Consider the following 20849-nt stretch of genomic DNA (forward strand, 5'->3'; position numbering starts at 1 on the left):
ATTGTTTTTATACAGTATTATCTAAATACTACTTATCTAGCTATCTTTTTTCTTTTTAAAGGGCATGTTACATTTTACAATTGCGCTATATTGGGGAGGGGCCTACCACCAATCAAAATACTATCAAATCCTTTTTTTTTTTTTTTAAATGGAAGACCATTTCAGATACAAGTGTTTTGAGTTAGGAGCTCTGTCACAAAACCAATGAAGTTAAGTTCAAGTCTAAAAGTGATAATAAAACATTTTTTAAACAGGTTACAGGTTTAAGAAGTTCTTCTTGGCTGCTGACATGACGCAGCCAGTATGTAATAGCTTCTCTTAAATGTTTTTATCCTTATTTTGATTGATTTTTCAAAGTTAGGGATCATGATTCTGATGTGAATCTATTTCTGGAGCACCCCTAATGGATAGTGAATCTTTAAAGCAACATGTAATACAAGCTGTACACGGACTACTTTGAAGTAAATCAAAGTTGATTTTCCTTTGCATTGTGCCTTAGGTTAAAGTTAAAGTACCAATGATTGTCCCACACACTCTAGGTGTGGTGAAATGTGTCCTCTGTATTTGACCCATCCCCTTGTTCACTCCCTGGGAGGTGAGGGGAGCAGTGAGCAGCAGCGGTGGATGCACTCAGAAATATTTTTGGGTGATTTAACCCCCAATTCCAACCCTTGATGCTGAGTGACAAAATGGGTGGGAGGTAATGGGTGCCATTTTTGTAGTCTTTGGTATGACTCGGCTGGGGTGTCAATTCCCGACCTACCGATCTCAGCGTGGACACTTTAACCACAAGGCCACTGAGCAGGTAAGTGTTATTTTACTTGACAAAGTCTGTATAATAAAAATGTAATATGCTCATGTGTGACTTGATATAGAACTTTTGTACACAAGGATTAAAAATGTTTGAATGACACTGACATAAAAGGAAGTGACTTACTTTTGAGAGTGGCCCCGACCTCTGGTATTGTAATAAGGACCGGGTTGGCCATTTTGCCTGAAAAACAGAACACACAGTAAATGAAAATGTGCCCCTTCGCTAACATTACTGGTTTAGGAGGCAAAGTGGATAATGGTTGGGTGAATGGAATTAAACGGCCATTGAAGGGAAGAAGGCAAAAACCACAAAGATTTAAATTCAGACCTGCTGAGGCACACTGATCAATTTGTGGAAATAGAGGCAATCTTTCACTTTGGTCTGAGAAATAAGACCAACTCAGCACTGTCTACCCTCAATTGAAGGCAGGAACCACTGGTGAATTCAATCTAAATAAGGAGCTGAAAGTCATGTGATGGATGGCAACGACCCAATTCCCAACATCTGTCTTAAAGCGATCAACGCCCTCCATACATGGACGCCTGTCTTTACGTGTATGTGTAGAGGTGTGAATGTTCCAAAAGCACATGACTGTTGAGGCCTCTGTCTCAACTCAATGGACCATAGCTACCCAGTGATGGCAGCATTCCTGCAGAAAAAGAGACTTGAATGTACAGAAAGTGGTGGTGGTAGCATTCCGACTATATTGAAGGTTAGAAATATTGGAGGCTATACAAGGAGGCCACAAAACGCAGCGATCATACACAACCACAACATATCCCAGAAGACACTATACATTCCAAGACATTAGCAAGCTTATTTACGTCCCTGTAATTGTTAGGTTTGGTAATGGTTTATTTTCTTGGGGACATGCTGAACCGACATGACATCGTGATAGGAAAAAGCAGAGCATTGTTAATCCTACCTCTTTCCATGTCTCAGAAATGACTGATTGTGTGACATCTGTGTTGGATTTTCAAAGCAAATAAAGAAACAGAAAAAATAAATAGTGCTATAAAATAAAATTCATCAAAAAGATTGCTGTAAAGTGGAACCTCGATTTGTTAGGGAACTTTTAGATGTATGACCTTTTAAATGGAGCCAAAAGTGTCACCGTGTGCAAACCATGTCTTAGGGCAGTGGTTCTCAACCTGTTTTCAGTGATGTACCCCCTGTGAAATTGTTTTTAATTCAAGTACCCCCTAACCAGAGTAAAACTTGTAGAAAAATAAACAAGTGATTCAATTATAAGTAATGATTTCTACACATAGAAGTAATCATCAACTTAAAGTGCCCTCTGGGGATTGTAATAGAGATCCATGAACTTAATTCTAAAAATTTCTTTACAAAAAAAGAAATCTTTAACATCAATATTTATGGAACATTTCCACAAAAAAATCTAGCTGTCAACACTGAATATTGCATTGTTGCATTTCTTTTCACAGTTTATGAACTTACATTCATATTTTGTTGAAGTATTATTCAATAAATATATTTATAAAGGAATTTTGAATTGTTGATATTTTTAGAGTATTTTTAAAAAATCTCACGTACCCCTTGGCATACCTTCACGTACCCCCATTTGAGAACCACTGTCTTAGGGTACAAACACGTCATTCATTCATTAATTGTGTGTGCCGCTGGAAGCCTAAGGGCGCTGAGGACATGACTTCCTGTGCAGTACAGTAGACATGGGCGTAGGGCTGGGCGATATATCGACATACTCGATATATCGCGGGTTTGTCTCTGTGCGATATAGAAAATGACTATATCGTGATATTCGAGTATATGTTCTCACACAGTTGCCTTTAGCTATGGGCATTACACTGCATGCGTTTCCCACTCTTTCTTGTCTCTCCTTCTCACTAAGAATTAAACAAGCGCACCTTCTTTATACGTCACGCGTGCAATGTCACACGCCCTCCCCGAGCAAACAGGTAGCTAGATGGGTAACATTAGCTGAGATGCTAACGGTGCGTTGTAAGTGGTAATACGTTAGAGAGAAGGTGCAAATCTGGCAACAAATTGGGCAAGAAGTAATTCCAAAGAAAAACAGCACAGGGTGTTTGGCTTCAATTTGGAATATGTTGAACATTTATGCGGCAAAAGCGTTGCTACAAAAAGTAGTAGCACTGCTAATTTGTAGCATCATTTGAAAAATCACCCACTTGAGAATGAAGAGTGCTTGAAACTGCATATCAACATCTCCGTTCGGTGACACACCAACAAAATGCCGAAGCAACTATTTCCAGATCAACACCGTATGAAAAAAAAATCAACAACAGAAAGAGATAACGTCTGCAGGAACCTATTACAGAACTATTACGCAGCTCATTTTTATTTGCGTTTTTTTAAATATCTTGTGTGACAATATGCACAAAAGTGCACTTTATTTCTTTTTAACTATTGTAGTGGCGTTCTGTACAAAAAGTGCACTTTAATAAGTGCTGTTTTGATATGTCATCTTAGTGACATCATGCACAAAAGTGCACTAATAGCTTGTTTTAAAATGTCTCTGACAATCTTGCACTTTCTGTTTTGAAATTACATGAATTTCTGTGCCACTGCATAACTGTTTAATAAATACAGTTTTGGTCAATTGACTTAGTTGTGATTTCCCTCTCTGCATGAAAGTTTAAAATGATCATATATTAATGCAGTATGAACAAGATTTTTTTTAATGTAGACACATAGAATCATCATACTGCTGTGATTATATGCATCAAGTGTTCATTCAAGGCTAAAGCAAAATATTGCGATGTATATGTATCGTGACATGGCTCAAAAATATTGAGATATTAATAAAACGCCATTTCACCCAAACCTAGATGGGCGTGGCCATTTTGGAGAGGCGGAGCCCTCTATGTCGCATCCTGTTTATGCAGGCTATTACTCGGTTGCCATTCCCCAAGTTTTGTCCATTTTGTTTACCAAATAAGGGTCCTAATAAAAGAAGGGAATTGCTGTGGACTTACACTTAGAAAAGAGAAGGGGAATCATTATCCGAACCGTAAATCACTGCCCCTCCTTCTCGCACCATCCTCTCTCTGTCTCCAGAAATCTTCTCTTGGTCCAAATGAGCTCTAACGTGCCTTTTCAGGAGAATGGGTTTCCTATTTTTGTCTGCACCAATGGAACCCAGCATTGTGCAGTGTTCCTTGGACTGTCTGCCAGTAGAGGCCAGAACTACCAGGATGGCCTTGGTGGTGATCTTTTTCACTCTTCTCGCCTATCCACCTGGCCAGCACATGTGTCACTTTTGGCTTCCGACCACGTCCTCTGAGATTTTCTACAGTGTAAAAACGTCTTGTATTTTAAATAATACTTTGCACTGTAGCCATTGGAAGATGAAAACATTTAGATATGCCCTTTCCGGACTTGTGAGCGCTCATAGGTCCCCAGTGAGTTATTTTGTCCAAGCCATGACTTTCCACAAACCAACTGCAGAGAGCTGCTGTTTTTCACCTGTTGACTTGATGAAAACAGCTATTTCCAATGAATCAGGGTAATTAGGATGCTTTACAACAGCTTGGACTATTTGGAATGGTATAGAACTTTGAGTTTTCCCATGGACTCTGACAGTTTGCTAAAAGTATGACTCATTTTAGGCATGCCACTTTTTCTTCAAATGTAAATAAAACCTGTGAAACATGTTTTCCCCACAATGATGTGTTTTGTAAATAGTTTTATCTTCTGCCTGTGTTATTTCCAGTCAAGACAAAACTTGCTGGTTCAATAAAAGTAACTTAACGTCAAAATTTGACAGAGGTGTGGATAATTTTGGGCTTGACTGTGTGTGTCTGTATATACAGTATACACACACAGCACAGGCCAAAAGTTTGGACACACCTTCTAAATCAATGGGTTGTCTTTATTTTCATGACTGTTTACATTGCAGATAGTCACTGAAATCATCAAAACTATGAACGAACACAGGTAGAGTAATGTACGTAACAAAAAAGGTGAAATAACTGGAATCATGTTTTATTTTCTCCTTTCTTCAAAATAACCACCCTTTGCTTTGATTAGTGTTTTGCACACTCTTAGCATTTTCTCAATGAGCTTCAAGAGGTAGACACCTAAAATGGTTTTCAATTCACAGGTGTCATAGTTTTGATGCCTTCAGCGACAATCTACTATGTAAATAGTAATGAAAATAAAGAAAACACATTGGATGAGAAGGTGTGTCCAAACTTTTGGCCTGTACACACAAACACACACAAAGTTACTGAACCGATTTCAACTCACTGTATCGCTTCATATTGCATCCTTCTAAAGAAAAAAAAATATTGTGGTTGAATCGTATCGGCAATCACAAATACCGAATCGAGTTATTGTTAAAACGAATCGTTCTAACCCTAAAATAAAATAATTTAATATATGTGTGTGTGTGTGTATATATATATATATATATATATATATATATATGCAAACGTTTTCAATTTTTTCATTTTATAAAATAAAAAAATGGATCATATATATATATATATATATATATATATATATATATATATATATATATATGAACACACACACACATATTCTATTTTTTATTTTATATATTTTTTATTCTAATCAAGTCATTGTCATCACACATATATTCTATTGTTTTATTTTAGGGTTGGAACGACTTGTTTTAACAGTGACTCGATTAGAATATAGAATATATGTGTGTGTGTGTGTGTGTGTGTGTATATATATATATATATATATATATATATATATATATATATTAAAAAAAAAAATCCCCTGACTATTGAGGGAACCCCTCATGAAACAGTTCTGTAGAGATGAAGTAGTCTTGTGATTTTCCCACACACACACACACACACACACATATACATACATATATATATATTCATTTTTATTTTTTATTTTAGGGTTAGAACAATTTGTTTTAACAATGACTCGATTTGGTATTTGGGATTGTCGATACGATTCAACCACAATTTTTTTTGGAACGATGCGATATGAAACGATGCAGTGAGTTGATATCAATTCAGTATCTTTTCGGCAAAACAAATCAAACAGTGTGACTGTTAAATAAATAGTGGATACTGGACAGGTTCTTAATATTACTGTTATTTTTTGTTGTTATTTTTTCCTATTATTTATGTATAAAATAATTCTGAATATAAACAAAAAAGTAAACAACAATTAATGACCAATGCATTCACATCTTATTCGAATAAAGTGCAAGCAACACTTGTCTGCCCACATTTTCAACATTCAAGTAATTTTCAAAAAAAGTACAGTAACCAACATTTTAAAAGTAGATTTACCTGCTAAATATAAAGTTCCCCGACCTGGCCATACAGCATCTGTTCTCCACCTTGATGTCGCAGATGACAGAAAGGGTCTCAGGTGTGCGGAAGCATGTATGGCCAGGTCCACACGAACACAGATTTGTATTAGTGTTCATAAAAATAGATATACCGGCCCCCAGACACATTTTTTTTCCCTCTAAATGTGGCCCCCCAAGTCAAAATAATTGCCCAGGCCTGGTTTAAAGTGTGTTTAAAGCCAACAAAGCGTGTTGTTGAGCTTTGGAAACGACGGCGCACAACCACGATATCATCAGTACAAGCAGTGTAGAAGCATATGTCGAGCTGAGAGTTTCGCAACTCGACAGTTTGGCCAGCGTTTGCAAAAGTCTGCCTTTTTAAAGGCAAAAGTATGCATTTGCGTATGGACAAGACGCCTGTCTCCATCCTTCCATTGTCTACCCCTTGTCCCGTTCGGGGTCGGGGGTGAGGGGGTTGCTGGAGCCTATCTCAGCTGCATTCGGGCGGAAGGCCGCGTACACCCTGGACAAGTCGCCACCTCATCGCAGGGCCAACACAGATAGACAGACAACATTCACACACTCGGGCCAATTTAGTGTTAGCAATCAACCTATCCCCAGGTGAATGTTTTTCTCCTCACTTTTTAATTTCCTTTTCCTCCTTCATCCATCTCTTGGAGCAACTTGCTACGCTGTCACTTCAGAGGAGGCGGTTGCGATTTTTGTAGCTTAAAGTTGTGTAGCGGCTTTAAGTTATTGTGCTGTGTTGATTGCATTTGTTATACATTTCGCAATCGTTTTGTAATCACTGATATAGTCTTGTTGCATTTGTTGCCGGATTTTCCTGATTTTTGTTTTGATGATGTCACAGACTGAAAAAATAGATTTAACGTTCAACTTCTACATTTTTAAGCGTGTTGAAGTTCATATTAAGTCTGCCGATCTTAAATGCAATGTTTTCTTTTTTAAAATATAGATCAAATCAAACGATTGCCTTTTAAAATGATCTTGTGTTGAAACATGTCTTCCGGAAGGCAAACTTGTCGAGCATAAATCGTTACATTTGAAATTTGGGAATAAAAATCAATCTATCGATCAATTGTTACACCCCTAGTAATAACCTACTTAGTGGCCTTGTGGTTAGAGTGTCCGTAGGTTGTGAGTTCAAACCCCGGCCGAGTCATACCAAAGACTATAAAAATGGGACCCATTGCCTCCCTGCTTGGCACTCAGCATCAAGGGTTGGAATTGGGAGTTAAATCACCGAAAATGATTGCCGGGCGCGGCCCCCGCTGGTGCTCACTGCTCCCCTCACCTCCCAGGGGGTGAACAAGGGGATGGGTCAAATGCAGAGGACAAATTTCACCACACCTAGTGTATGTGTGACAATCATTGGTACTTTACTTTAAACTAATATATATATGTACATACACACACACAGTGTCTTCAAAGGGTACATTATTTTACTAAAATAGAGTTTTTGTCAAGCCTTCAACCAATTATTCTTGTTTAAAAATAATAATACTGGATTAGATTTATATATTGCTTTTCTAGACACTCAAAGTGCTTCACAGAGAAGTGGGAACCCATCATTCATTCACATGTGGTGGTGGTAAGCAACTTTCATAGTCACAGCTGCCCTGGGGTAGACTGACGGAAGTGCGGCTACCAGTTTTCTACCTACGGCCCCTCCAACAACCACGCATCATTTATTCACCAGTGTCGGCGGCACTGGGGGCAAGGGTGAAGCGTCCTGTCCAAGGACACAACGGCAGCGATTTGGATGTAAGGAGGCGGGGAGCAAACCTGCAACCCTCAGGTTTCTGGCACAGCCGCTCTACCCACTACGCCATACCGCCCCCGTTGATTCTTACGGGAAACTCTGCTTCACCATAAAAACTTTAACGATCAACAAACCATGTTCAAAAATCGGTTAAGTTTGTAAATCAATGTTTCACTGTTCAGTACAATAGAAAAACACCCAAAAAAATAGTACGAACAATATCTAGTAAACCAAATATAACGAATATATGAGGTGGCGACTGCGATGAGGTAGAGACTTGTCCAGGGTGTACAACGTCTTCCGCCTATTGTAGCTGATAGAGGCACCAGCGACCCCAAAGGGAATAAGCTGTAGAAAATGGATGAATGCATGGACAAATCTATTTGAATAATGGAAAAAAAAAGTACAGCATGAAATAGAAAAATAAATGTTAAAACATGATACAAAACATTGTATAATAGACAGTATGGGTAAATCCATGCTATATATACCCATCTATAAAATACAAACATGTTGCTTGATATTGTTAATTTAGCATACATTTTTTCACTGTTAATGATATGGATAGTCATCAATCCAATGCAAAAAAGAGGCTAGGATTAATCTGCACGGCTCTCGATATCCATGATATGTGAGAGTCTTTTAACTAAAGCGGGAATGGTCCGCCTGTTTTTCCTATTAGGGCTATTAGGGTGGGCTAGAGAGGGGTTCTCTGGCTGTGAGTAGACACTAGTGCCCTTTGTCCCCCATTTTAGCCTGGTATGACTCCTAGAAAGGGGGGTGGGAGCCCATAAACTGTTGGTATGTTGGAGGTGGCAGAGGCGAGAAGTGGGTGTGTGTTGATGTAGCGTTTACAGCAGCTGGACTTAGCGACTCAGTCCAGGATTAAGCTTTTGGGTTTACGAAGAAATGTTTCTAAATGTATCTTCCGTAAGTGTTAATGAAGTAATCTGCCTTAGGGTCCAGGGAAAAGTAGTACAAATAATACATGTAACATAATCTAAAACTTAAATAGTCAAGCAATCCCTTATAATTATATTACAGAAGGAAGAACATTTTAAAACTGGCATTTTGTCTTCATCTAGTGGATGGTTTGCCTAATTACAACTTTAAACAGAATAGATAAGTGGTTCTCAAACTTTTTTTCACAAAGTACCACCTCAGAAAACACTTGGCTCTCCAAATATCACCATCATGACCAACATTAAAACACAGTAGTGTAGTAAGCGTAAGCATTCATTAAAAGCAAGGCTGAGGTTTTATTTACCAAGTATATTTAATGTTTGGCCAATGTAACATTACAGTTTTGATCAGTAAAAACACTGCACTTCTTTGGCGTACCACTATAAGGGGCCCGCGTACCACTAGTGACAGAGTCATGCATAAATTAAGTATAGACAACTAAACAACAGGCGCCATGTTTGCTTCCAAAGACGTGTGCTGCTGTGCCCGGAAGCATGCAATTTCTGTTGTTTTGACTAGAAATGTCTCATAATATCGGCCGATAAATGCTTTAAAATGTAATACCGTAAATTATCGGTACCGGTTTTATAAAGTAAAATCTATGACTTTTTAAGACGCCGTTGTACGGAGTGGTACACGGACGAAGGGAGAAATACAGAGCGCCAATAAACCTTAAAGGCACTGCCTCTGCGTTCCGGCCCAATCACATAATACAGTGGGGAAAAAAAGTATTTAGTCAGCCACCGATTGTGCAAGTTCTCCCACTTAAAATCATGACAGAGGTCTGTAATTTTCATCATAGGTACACTTCAACTGTGAGAGACAAAATGTGAAAAAAAATCCAGGAATTCACATTGTAGGAATTTTAAAGAATTTATTTATTTATTATGGTGGAAATAAAAAGTATTTGGTCAACCATTCAAAGCTCTCACTGATGGAAGGAGGTTTTGGCTCAAAATCTCACGATACTTGGCCCCATTCATTCTTTCTTTAACACTGATAAATCGTTCTGTCCCCTTAGCAGAAAAACGGCCCCAAAGCATGATGTTTCCACCCCCGTGCTTCACAGTAGGTATGGTGTTCTTGGGATGCAACTCAGTATTCTTCTTCCTCCAAACACAACGAGTTGAGTTTATACCAAAAAGTTATATTTTGGTTTCATCTGACCACATGAAATTCTCCCAATCCTCTGCTGTATCATCCATGCATCCATTTTGGTTCAAACTCAACTCGTCGTGTTTGGAGGAAGAAGAATACTGAGTTGCATCCCAGGAACACCATAACTACTGTGAAGCATGGGTGTGGAAACATCATGCTTTGGGGCTGTTTTTCTGCTAAGGGGACAGGACGATTGATCCGTGTTAAGGAAAGAATGAATAGGGCCATGTATTGTGAGATTTTGAGCCAAAACCTTCTTCCATCAGTGATCGCTTTGAATGGTTGACCAAATACTTATTTTCCACCATAATTTACAAATAAATTCTTTAAAATTCCTACAATGTGAATTCCTGGATTTCCCCCCCCCGCCACATTCTGTCTCTCACAGTTACAGTGTACCTATGATGAAAATTACAGACCTCTGTCATAAATTTAAGTGGGAGAACTTAAATTGACTGACTAAATATTTTTTGCCCCACTGTGTCTACGGCTTTTCACACACACAAGTGAATGCAAAGCATACTTGGTCAACAGCCATACAGGTCACACTGAGGGTGGCCGTACAAACAACTTTAACACCGTAACAAATATGCGCCACACCAAACAAGAATGACAAACACATTTCGGGAGAACATCCATACCGTGACACAACATAAACACAACAGAACAAATACCCAGACCCCCTTGCAGCACTAACTCTTCTGGGCCGCTACAATATAAACCCCCCGCTACCCCCTACCCCCCCCCCCCCACCTCAACCCCGCCCACCTCAACCTCCCCATGCTCTCTCAGAGAGAGCATGTCCCAAATTCCAAACTGCTGTTTTGAGGCATGTTGAAAAAAAATTATGCACTTTGTGACTTCAATAATAAATATGGCAGTGAAATGTTGGCATTTTTTTCCATAACGTGAGTTGCTTTATTTTGGAAAATCTTCTTACATTGTTTAATGCATCCAGCTGGGCATCACAACAAAATTAGGCATAATAATGTGTTAATTCCACGACTGTATATATCGTATCGGTTGATATTGGAATCGGTACTTAAGAGTTGGACAATATCGGAATATCGGATATCGGTAAAAAAGCCATTATAGGACATGTCTAGTTTTGACGTTAAGTTTTCCCAATGAAATACACTAAAATATTATGTCTATACTGTATATTAGGGGTGTGGGAAAAAATCGATTTGAATAAGAATCGAATTGTTTACGTTGTGCGATTCGGAATCGATTCTCATTTTTAAAAAATCGATTTTTTAAATTTTTTAAATTTAGAATTTTTTTTTTTTTTTTTTAATCAATCCAAAAAACCACTGCCCAGAAATACCATAACAATGCAATCCAATTCCAAAACCAAACCTGACCCAGCAACACTCAGAACTGGAATAAACAGCAATTGAGAGGAGAAAAACACAGCACAGAACAAACCAAAAGTAATGAAACAAAAATGAATATTATCAACAACAATATCAATATTAATTATAATTTCAACATAGCAGTGATTAAAAATCCCTCGCTGACATTATTAGACATTTATAAAAATAATAAAAAAGAACAATAGTGTCACAGTGGCTTACACTTGCATTGCATCTCATAAGCTTGACGACACACTGTGTCCAATGTTTTCACAAAGATAAAATAAGTCATATTTTTGGTTCGTTTAATAGTTAAAACAAATTTACATTATTGCAATCAGTTGATAAAACATTGTCCTTTACAATTATAAAAGCTTTTTTTTTTTTCAAATCTACTACTCTGCTAGCATGTCAGCAGACTGGGGTAGATCCTGCTGAAATCCTATGTATTGAATGAATACAGAATCGTTTTGAATCCGAAAAATATAGTTTTTGAATCGAGAATCGAATCGAATTGAAAAAAATCGATATATCATCGAATCGTGACCCCAAAAATCGATATTGAATCGAATCGTGGGAGACCAAAAGATTCAAAGCCGTACTGTATATAGTCGTAAATATATTGCAGCTCATGAACTTACAATAAAACATGCTTTTATTTCGTCAAAGTATAATTTTGCAGCCAAACATAACGCATTCTGCTGCTGCATCCATGCAATGTTTAGGGACCTGCAGTAGGGTTGCAGTTCGGCCGCAACTGTTGCCTTCTTGCAACAAATCATAGGTTAGAGAAACTGGCAGAGACTTTAACATCAGGGAGAAAGAGCATATAAAAAAATGTAAAAAACAAACATCAAAAGCATGCACACAAGCCACCAGACGACACGCAGAACAAGAACAACTGAAGTCTGACCACTGCAAGAAGGAGAACCACCTCATGGATTGGGACAACGCACCTGTCATCGGCAATGAGAGCAACAAATACCATCTTTGGATAAAAGAAGCCATCGAGATCCGGAAAGGCGCCGCCCAAACTGAACTGGGACAAGGGGGCGTACCAACTTTTCCAGACCTGGGACTAAGTCCTGAAGAGGTCGGGCTGCAGATGGCGCTGTCAGCCTGCTACTGCATGCAGGAAGACAGCACCAAAATCTGTTTCAATCAGCTGACCAGACACATCACAGCAACATCACGTGACAACCTCTGAGGAAGGCAACAGTTGTGGCCGAAACCGTCAGGTACGGAAATAAACACAGGTCTGTCTGTAAGAATAAGAAAATCGCATACATTTTTGAAGACCTAATGAACCTCTTTGGATTAACTAGGTTATTGGTATTTGGTCTAGAGCAGTGGTTCTCAAATGGGGGTACGCGCACTCCTGAGGGTACTTGAAGGTATCCCAAGGGGTACGTGAGATTTTTTAAAAATATTTTAAAAATAGCAAAAATTTAAAAATCCTTCTATAAATACAGTATATTTATTGAATAATATTTCAACAAAATATGAATGTAAGTTCACAAACTGTTAAAAAAAATGCAACTGTCCAATATTCAGTGTTGACAGCCAGATTTTTTGTGGACATGTTCCATAAATATTGATGTTAAAGATTTCTTTTTTTGTGAAGAAATGTTTAGAATTAAGTTCATGAATCCAGATAGATCTATATTACAATCCCCAAAGAGGGCACTTTAAGTTGATGATTACTTCTATGTGTCGAAATCTTTATTTATAATTAAATCACTTGTTTATTTTTCAACAAGTTTTAGTTATTTCTATATCTATAAGGTTGAGAACCACTGGTCTAGAGAAGCAGGAAGTTATCGATATTGGCTTTAAAATAGCAGTCAATCAAAGTTTACTTATATAGCCCTTAATCACAAATGTCTCAAAGGGCTGCACAAGCCACAGCGACAGCCTCGGCTTAGGCAAGAAAAATTTCAACCCAATGGGAACAACGAGTAACCTTGGGACTGCAGATGTGGGGACCCCCCCTGGGTGACCGGTGCAATGGATGCCGAGTGGATACAGTTAATAACTTGAGAGTCCAGTCAAAACACCCACAGAGACTGAAAAGGTGTGTTAAATTTTGTGATTGGCGCCATTTTTTGGACAAGTTTGCTCACTGCGTGTGCTGCGAGTCGAACGTCAACAGAATTTATTTCTGTTTAGTGCCTTGAACCGGAACTAAAAGTGCAGTTCCAGCCACTAGTTGTCCTTAGCATTTGTACTTGTATGGTTTCGTAATTCATCACTCAGAGTAACGTTTGTAAGTTTTACAATACAACTAACACGATTCAAACCTACTAAACCGTTCCATGTATTGTTTACTTCTAATATGTATCTCTTGTTTTTAATTTTTTTTAAGAGTCGGTAATGGCCATAGGGATCCATCGAGGTGTGTGTATATATATATATATATATATATATATATATATATATATATATATATATATAATAAATAATGCCAGTCACAACTTGTGCTCAGCTGGGAGCACACTTATTATTTCATACTTTTACTTATTATGAACTGTTACAGGCGTATTAAATAATCCTGCTAATATTAAAAACATAACTTAATAGAATGTGGGGATATAAAAGGGATCTGGTGCTATTAGACCGGGCGGAAGCGGAAATAGACGTCACACACCACCCGGAGCACCTGTCAGCCACAACAGAAGGGTCATGGCAGAAGTGCATTATGGGTCATGAAATTGTAACTGCCATATGCTATATTCTACTGCAGTAGCTATTAAAATGGATCATTTCATCGTTGGCGGTAACTTATAAAAACTGAAAAGGGCTGAACAAAAATGGCACCGAAAAGGAGATCATGTACTGCAGATTACAAGCTGGACATAGTGAAATATGCAGCAGAAAACGACAATAGGAAGCGGCGCATACCTTTGGAGTTGGCAGAGTTGTTTAGAAGCGACATCGAGGAAGAAGATTTCATGGGATTTATCGATTAGGAGTGACAGATTGTTTGGTAAACGTTTAGCATGTTCTATATGTTATAGTTATTTGAATGACTCTTACCATTATATGTTACGTTAACATACCAGGCACTTTCTCCGTTGGTTATTTATGAATCATATAACGTGCACTTATTCAGCCTGTTGTTCACTATTCTTTATTTTAAATTGCCTTTAAAATGTCTATTCTTGGTGTTGGATTTTATTAATGAATGTCCTCCAAAAATGCGACTTATACTCCAGTGCGACGTATAAATGTTTTTTTCCTTCTTTATTTTGCATTTTCGGCTGGTGTGACGTATACTCCGGAGCGATTTAGAATCCGAAAAATACTGTACATGTTTTTTTGTTGTTGTTGTTTTACTTTTGTGGTTGTGTGTAGAAGTGGCTGGTTGCATCAGCTCTGCTCTTTTAATGTCTTTAATATTTTTTGTGTTATTTGAGGTTTCCCTTTTACGCACATGATTATGTGTGCTATGGCTATGAGTTTTTCCCCCCCCTTAGCCTCAGTCTGGACCCCCTTTCCAGAAACCCAGGCTCAGACTGAATATTTTTTTTCTCAACCCCTCCCGTTTCTCACCTTTCTTGTAAGTGGCACCGGATGTTGGGTGACCCATCAGCAATCCTGTTCCGTCTCCCTGTAATGTTCTATCCTTCTGTCTCCCTGTTATGTTTGTCTGATCTTGAATGGGGTTGTGCTGAAAATCTTAATTTCCCCTCGGGGATTATTAAGAGTATTTCTGATTCTGATTGTCGCTCTTTTATCGCCTGCTTTTTGTGCATACTTAGCAGTGTGAGTCACCGGTTTTCCTTTTTCTCCAACCCCGCCTCAATCGCTCCTCAGCCTTCTCTGAACTGGACACTGAGGATTTCCTGCTCCCCTACACACGAAATCCGAATTAAAATAAATGATTTTCTTTTGCGCGTACAAAACATGCATTTTGCAGTTCCATCCACAATGCCAGTATGAACCCCTGACATTTCACACAGGTGGCTTGTGTACCTTGCGTTGATGAAACTCTGTCCTCGCGGAAGAAAGAAACACGACAGCAGCCCAAATACTGTAAATGAAGCAAACAATAGAACTCACCTTGAGCGCAACTGATGCCTCAAATCATCTCTGCCATAACGTGGACGCTGATAGGGTGGCTCCTGATGAGAAAGGAGGGAGGGAAAATAAAACTCACAAAAAATTAAATAATTGTGATGTATCGCATTTTCTCCAAAAATTGCCCAATGTTGCGTTTTTGGCTTTTGGCTGGAGACTTCTAGCACTGAAACATTGCCGAAACAGGATGCTTTGAGTACTCAATGCAAGAGAGATACACAGATGATATGAATTAGCTTGAAAAACGTCTAAACTATTTAGTTATTTAGTTTTTGTCTATATAAATCATCATCATCAGAAATCAAAGCATTCCGATCCATTCACTCTGATTATGTGGAGAACACCACACTGAAAAGGAAAGTGGGCCCGAGTGCATCGACTATGTCAGTGTTTTGCCTTTACATTATTGTTTTTATTTTATTGTTCAAATACCAATGGTAAATATTTTTAGAATTTTAGAAAAGTTTAGTTCTTTGAAAGATAACTATTAATTTCTACAATGGCAATGATTTCATTTTAGTGAGGTTACTATACAGTTGTAGCCATTAATGCAATGTAATGATAATACAAAACCAGGGAAGTTGGCACGTTGTGTAATTCGTAAATAAAAACAGAATACAATGATTTGCAAATCCTTGTCAACTTATATTCAATTGAATAGACTGCAAAGACAAGATATTTAATGTTGGAACTGAGAAACTTCATTTTTTTTTTGCAAATAATCATTATACTTAGAAGTTAATGGCAGCAACACATTGCAAAAAAGTTGGCACAGGGGTATTTTTACCACTGTGTTACATCACCTTTCCTTTTTAACACTTAGTAAAAGTTTGGTAACTGAGGAGACCAATTTTTGAAGCTTTTTTTAGGTGGAATTCTTTATCATTCTTGCTCGTTCAACAGTCCGGGGTTTCCATTGTGGTATTTTAGGCTTCATATTACGCCACACATTTTCAATGACAGACAGGTCTGGACTAAGGGCAGGCCAGTCTAGTACCCGCTCTCTTTTACTATGAAGCCACACATGATAACGTTGCTTGGATAGCAATATATGTTGCTCCAAAACCTCTATGTACCTTTCAGCATTAATGTTGCATTCACAGATGTGTAATTTACCCATGCCTTGAGCACTAATACACCAACATACCATCACAGATGCTGGCTTCTGAACTTTGAGTCTCGAACAATCCGAATGCTTCTTTTCCTCTTCGTTCCGGAGAAACAGTTTCCAAAAACAATTTGAAATGTAGACTCGTTAGACCACAGAACACCTTTCCACTTTCCATCAGTCCATCTTAGATGAGCTCGGGGCCAGCAAAGCCGGCGGCGTTTCTGGGTGTTGTTGATAAATGGCTTTCGCTTTGCATAGTAGAGTTTTTACTTGCACTTAAAGATGTAGCAACAAACTATAGTTACTGACAGCGGTTTTCTGAAGTGTTCCTAAACCCATGTGGTGATTTCCTTTACACACGTCAATTTTTGATGCAGTACCACCTGAGGGTTCAAAGGTCAGGGGCATTCAATGTTGGTTTTCAGCCTTGCTGCTTATGTGCAGTAATTTCTCCAGATTCTCTGAACCTTTTAATGATAATACGGACCATAGATGGCGAAATCCCTAAATTCCTTGCAATAGCTGGTTGACAAAATGTTGTTCTTGAACAATTTCCTCACGCACTTGTTCACAAAGTAGTGACCCTCTCCCCATTATTGTTTGTGAATGACTGAGCATTTCATGGAAGCTGCTCTTATACCCAATCATGGCACCAACCTGTTCCTAAATACCCTGTTCACCTGTGGGATGTTCCAAGTAAGTGTTTGATAAGCATTCCTCAACTTTCTCTGTCTTTTTTGACACTTGTGCCAGTTTTTTTAAACATGTTCCAGGCATCAAATTCCAAATGAACTAATATTTTCAAAATATAAAATTTTCCAGGTAGAACGTCAAGTGCCTTGTCTTTGCAGTCTATTCAATTGAATATTGGTTGACAAGGATTTGCAAATCTTTGCATTCTGTTTTTATTTCCAATTCACACAACATGCCAACTTCACTAGTGTTGGGTTTTGTAATTGGCATAATAATTTCCGTGTTTCAGTTTTCGGACTTCATTTTCTAACTTTCGGCCCAAGGTTTTCATTTGGGTGCACCACTAACAAGTTAGAAATAACAGTGTGATAGCAAGTTAACCTGATGGTGGGGTGGTGACTCGCTACGGACATTGCCATAGTTGGGGTTGTCGTCGTAGTATCGGCTTGGAGGGTAGTCGTCTTCCACGTGGCGGTTTTCACCATGAAAATTAGGGCCTTCTTGATAATTTGGACGGTCCCCATAATTTGGAACTCCATTGTACCACGGATCATCAAAAGCTCGGTCATAGGCTACCGCCCCTGGGTGGGGATTCCTCCTTTCAACAATGTTGACCACTCGATGCAAAGTGACCTGAAAATACACAGTTTAATCAGATTCATGTAACAGATAATAAATAGTTGTACTACACAATTACAATGTCAGCATTGGAGAATTCCACACTTATAGTCTGAAATTTAATCATTAAAACAAACAAAGTTTAAAAAAGAGGGACTTGTGTCACACTGGTTTTGTGATAGGACCAAATTCCAGTGTGACTTACCTCAAAAAAATTACAAGCCAAAATGTCATCTTCCGCACTAAAAAAAGTATGTTAGGTTGTTTTGATCATCTAATCTCAAAATGTATTTTTATAGATATGTGCATACTAGTTGTAGCTATTACGCTGTTCTAGTTTTTATTTGTATTTATTTTTATTATCTTTTTATCATTATATTTTTTTTTTAATACACTGAGCAAACAACCTCAAAGAGCTACAATGTAAAGTGCTTATTACAAATAAAATATATTATTATTATTATTATTATTATTATTATTATTGATATACTTACCAGCCAAGTTTTAACAGAAAGCTTTTCAAACAGACTTTAAAAATAAAATAAAATAAATAAATACAGTTTGTTGTTTAATGCACACCAGGGTTTGGATGATCACGTGTACATATGAGTACACAAACTGTCCTAGCAGAGCAAGAGCACCGGGACTTGTTCTGTTCTGACTGATCCAAACGAGACAAATGTGAACATACCTGTAGGGAACTCTACATGCACCAATGTTAAATTTGTACCGACAAAATAGTTACCATGTTTCATTTATGTCAGTACATACTTTGTTATGTAGTCATATCCTGTGCAATATTTCAAACATAGATAAACTCATGTATGCTTGTTTGGAATAATGTTCCATGCGTAAACACATCTGTTAATGCGAACCATATGTGCAATAGAGTTATCTGCAACACTTAAACTCAGCCAAAAGTTTCTTTCCTAATGCCCATTTATTACAAGCAGCAAATTAGCCCACTTGCACCTAAGCACTAAGAACTTTTCCATTAACTACAATTGTCAATAGTTTATTCCTTATCCGTCCGAAGCTGAAGTCATGCAGCAACCTACTGTTATATATGTATCTTCATGTTATTATTATATCCAAGTCTGTGTATTTATTTCTACTGTTTATGTCTGAAGTTGGTGTTGTCTATCTTTTATGTGAATGATCTTTACGTGTTCGGAAAGTGTTCACAGCGCTTCACTTTTTCCAGATTTTGTTATGTTACTGCCCTATTCCAAAATGGAACAAATTCACTTTTGTCCTCAGAATTCTACAGCCCAATAATGACAATGCGGGAAAAAAAAAACATTATTGTTGGTTTTAATATTTATTCTTATTGTAATGTTTTTATTTTATTTCCACTAATACCCTCAGTGTTTACTTTTTACTTTTAAAATTTGATCTCAATTCTGTACACTGCTGCTGGAATTTAAATTTTCCTGATGGAACTCTCCTGAAGGAATCAATAAAGTATCTATCAATATCGTATCGTGAGATTTTGCTATTGTTACTTGCCTAATGCTTAGCAAACCATTTCAAAGTGTGCACCAATATTTGTTCTGTCAGGTCCATTGTACCCAACCACAAGCGTCAACACCACCTAAAACAACATCTTACCTCCCTTGTGTCCATCTCTGTAATGTGCTGCTCGTAACACTCTCGTAATGAGGACCACCGCTGTCGGAATGCCACTGAAAAGGACAAAGGACATTTTCCGTACATCACCTGCAAGACTTGTGTCAAACCATTTTAATACCGCTCCAGTTGGAATTGCCTGGAGCAAAAATCTTACTATCTTATTCTGCAATAGGAGACCGTTGACCGATTACAAAGCAGTTGGGTCCAAATGTCTCACAGAGAAGCAAGGCCCCTTTTGTCGGTAAAAATAGGCGCAAAAGCATTGTCTAGAGTTTGTTGTGAGTCAGAACAAAGACTTTGTCGTAGCAAACTCTAAAAATTACAAACACACTCATAAAAATGATTTTGTAACAAGCTGGTGAGGGAACAGGTTATGTAAAGGGGAAGACTACAGTATACAGTATGCTTACTGTTCGATTCCGGTGATTGATGCACAATCTCTTCTTACGATTCAAAATCCAGCACTCCGTTCAACGGGTCCTGTCCGCTCAGCACAGACAGTTTTACCGGCTGCTCCACCGACGTAGGCTCTACTCAGCTGGATGGCGAGGCAATTCGCCTAGTTCTACTATCCTGTGTTGGTTCAGCGTAGTCCCGCTTCCTTTTTTGGTATACCCGGTAGAGAAGCCTACAGTATCTCGTAAGACCGAGTCAAAAAAAAACAAATCCCGCTGTTTAATGGTAGCTTGCCTCTAATGAATCTTGGCTCTTGTTACTGACTAGGTTACATTCGAGGGCAGGGGAAAGGAAACACCCTTCAGGACATATTGTAAGTGGACTGCATTAGAATGACCCTTCAGAGCTAGGTGTTGGACACATTGAAGTCCTAATGCTGTACATCAAGGACGCAATGGTACAAGGAGGCATGAAATTTTGATTATTTTTATGATACTTTTTATTGCAGATTCAATTATATTGGCCACAGTATACTTGTTGCTACCCTCCAACCGGCAGAAACTGGATCCCCGGAGATTTACCCAACATCCTCTTTTTCCCTCTCCACCTGTTAACCAGTTCCGTGTTTTAGTTCCGTGTTTCTCATCAGCATCACGTTGAACTTTGAACACTTCTACTACTCAGTGGCCTAGTGGGGAGAGTGTCCGCCCTGAGATCGGTAGGTCGTGAGTTCAAATCCCGTTAGAGTCATACCAAAGATCATAAGAAAAATGGGACCCATTACCTCCCTGCTTGACACTCAGCATTAAGGGTTGGAATTGGGGGACCCACTTTGCTACCCCCTTGAGGAGCTGTGACTACGAAATATGAATTAACGATATCATCATCGGCGGTGTATCCCTCTATGGAGGATGCCTGTGCGTGACTTAGTTTAACATGGGGAGACTGGTGCACAGACAGTA

The 20849-nt window shown here is 38.4% G+C and overlaps 1 protein-coding gene across 5 annotated transcripts in view; it reads right to left on the reverse strand.

The window, feature by feature from the left end:
- The window catches only part of LOC133562931 (periphilin-1-like), a 94337-nt gene that overhangs the window by 33862 nt on the left and 39626 nt on the right, over window positions 1-20849 (reverse strand). For 4 of the 5 annotated variants that reach the window (XM_061916768.1, XM_061916769.1, XM_061916770.1 and 1 more), the window contains 4 exons: window positions 19471-19544; window positions 17623-17874; window positions 15420-15481; window positions 938-994 (listed from right to left, as the gene is read on the reverse strand). In XM_061916768.1, the coding sequence (XP_061772752.1) occupies window positions 938-994; window positions 15420-15481; window positions 17623-17874; window positions 19471-19544 (445 nt within the window). Of the gene's footprint in view, window positions 1-937; window positions 995-15419; window positions 15482-17622; window positions 17875-19470; window positions 19545-19901; window positions 20650-20849 lie in introns of those variants that run through there. The other variant, XM_061916771.1, reaches the window with a different exon arrangement.

The sequence above is a fragment of the Nerophis ophidion genome, linkage group LG12 (genome assembly GCF_033978795.1).
Source record: "Nerophis ophidion isolate RoL-2023_Sa linkage group LG12, RoL_Noph_v1.0, whole genome shotgun sequence".
NCBI lineage: Eukaryota > Metazoa > Chordata > Actinopteri > Syngnathiformes > Syngnathidae > Nerophis > Nerophis ophidion.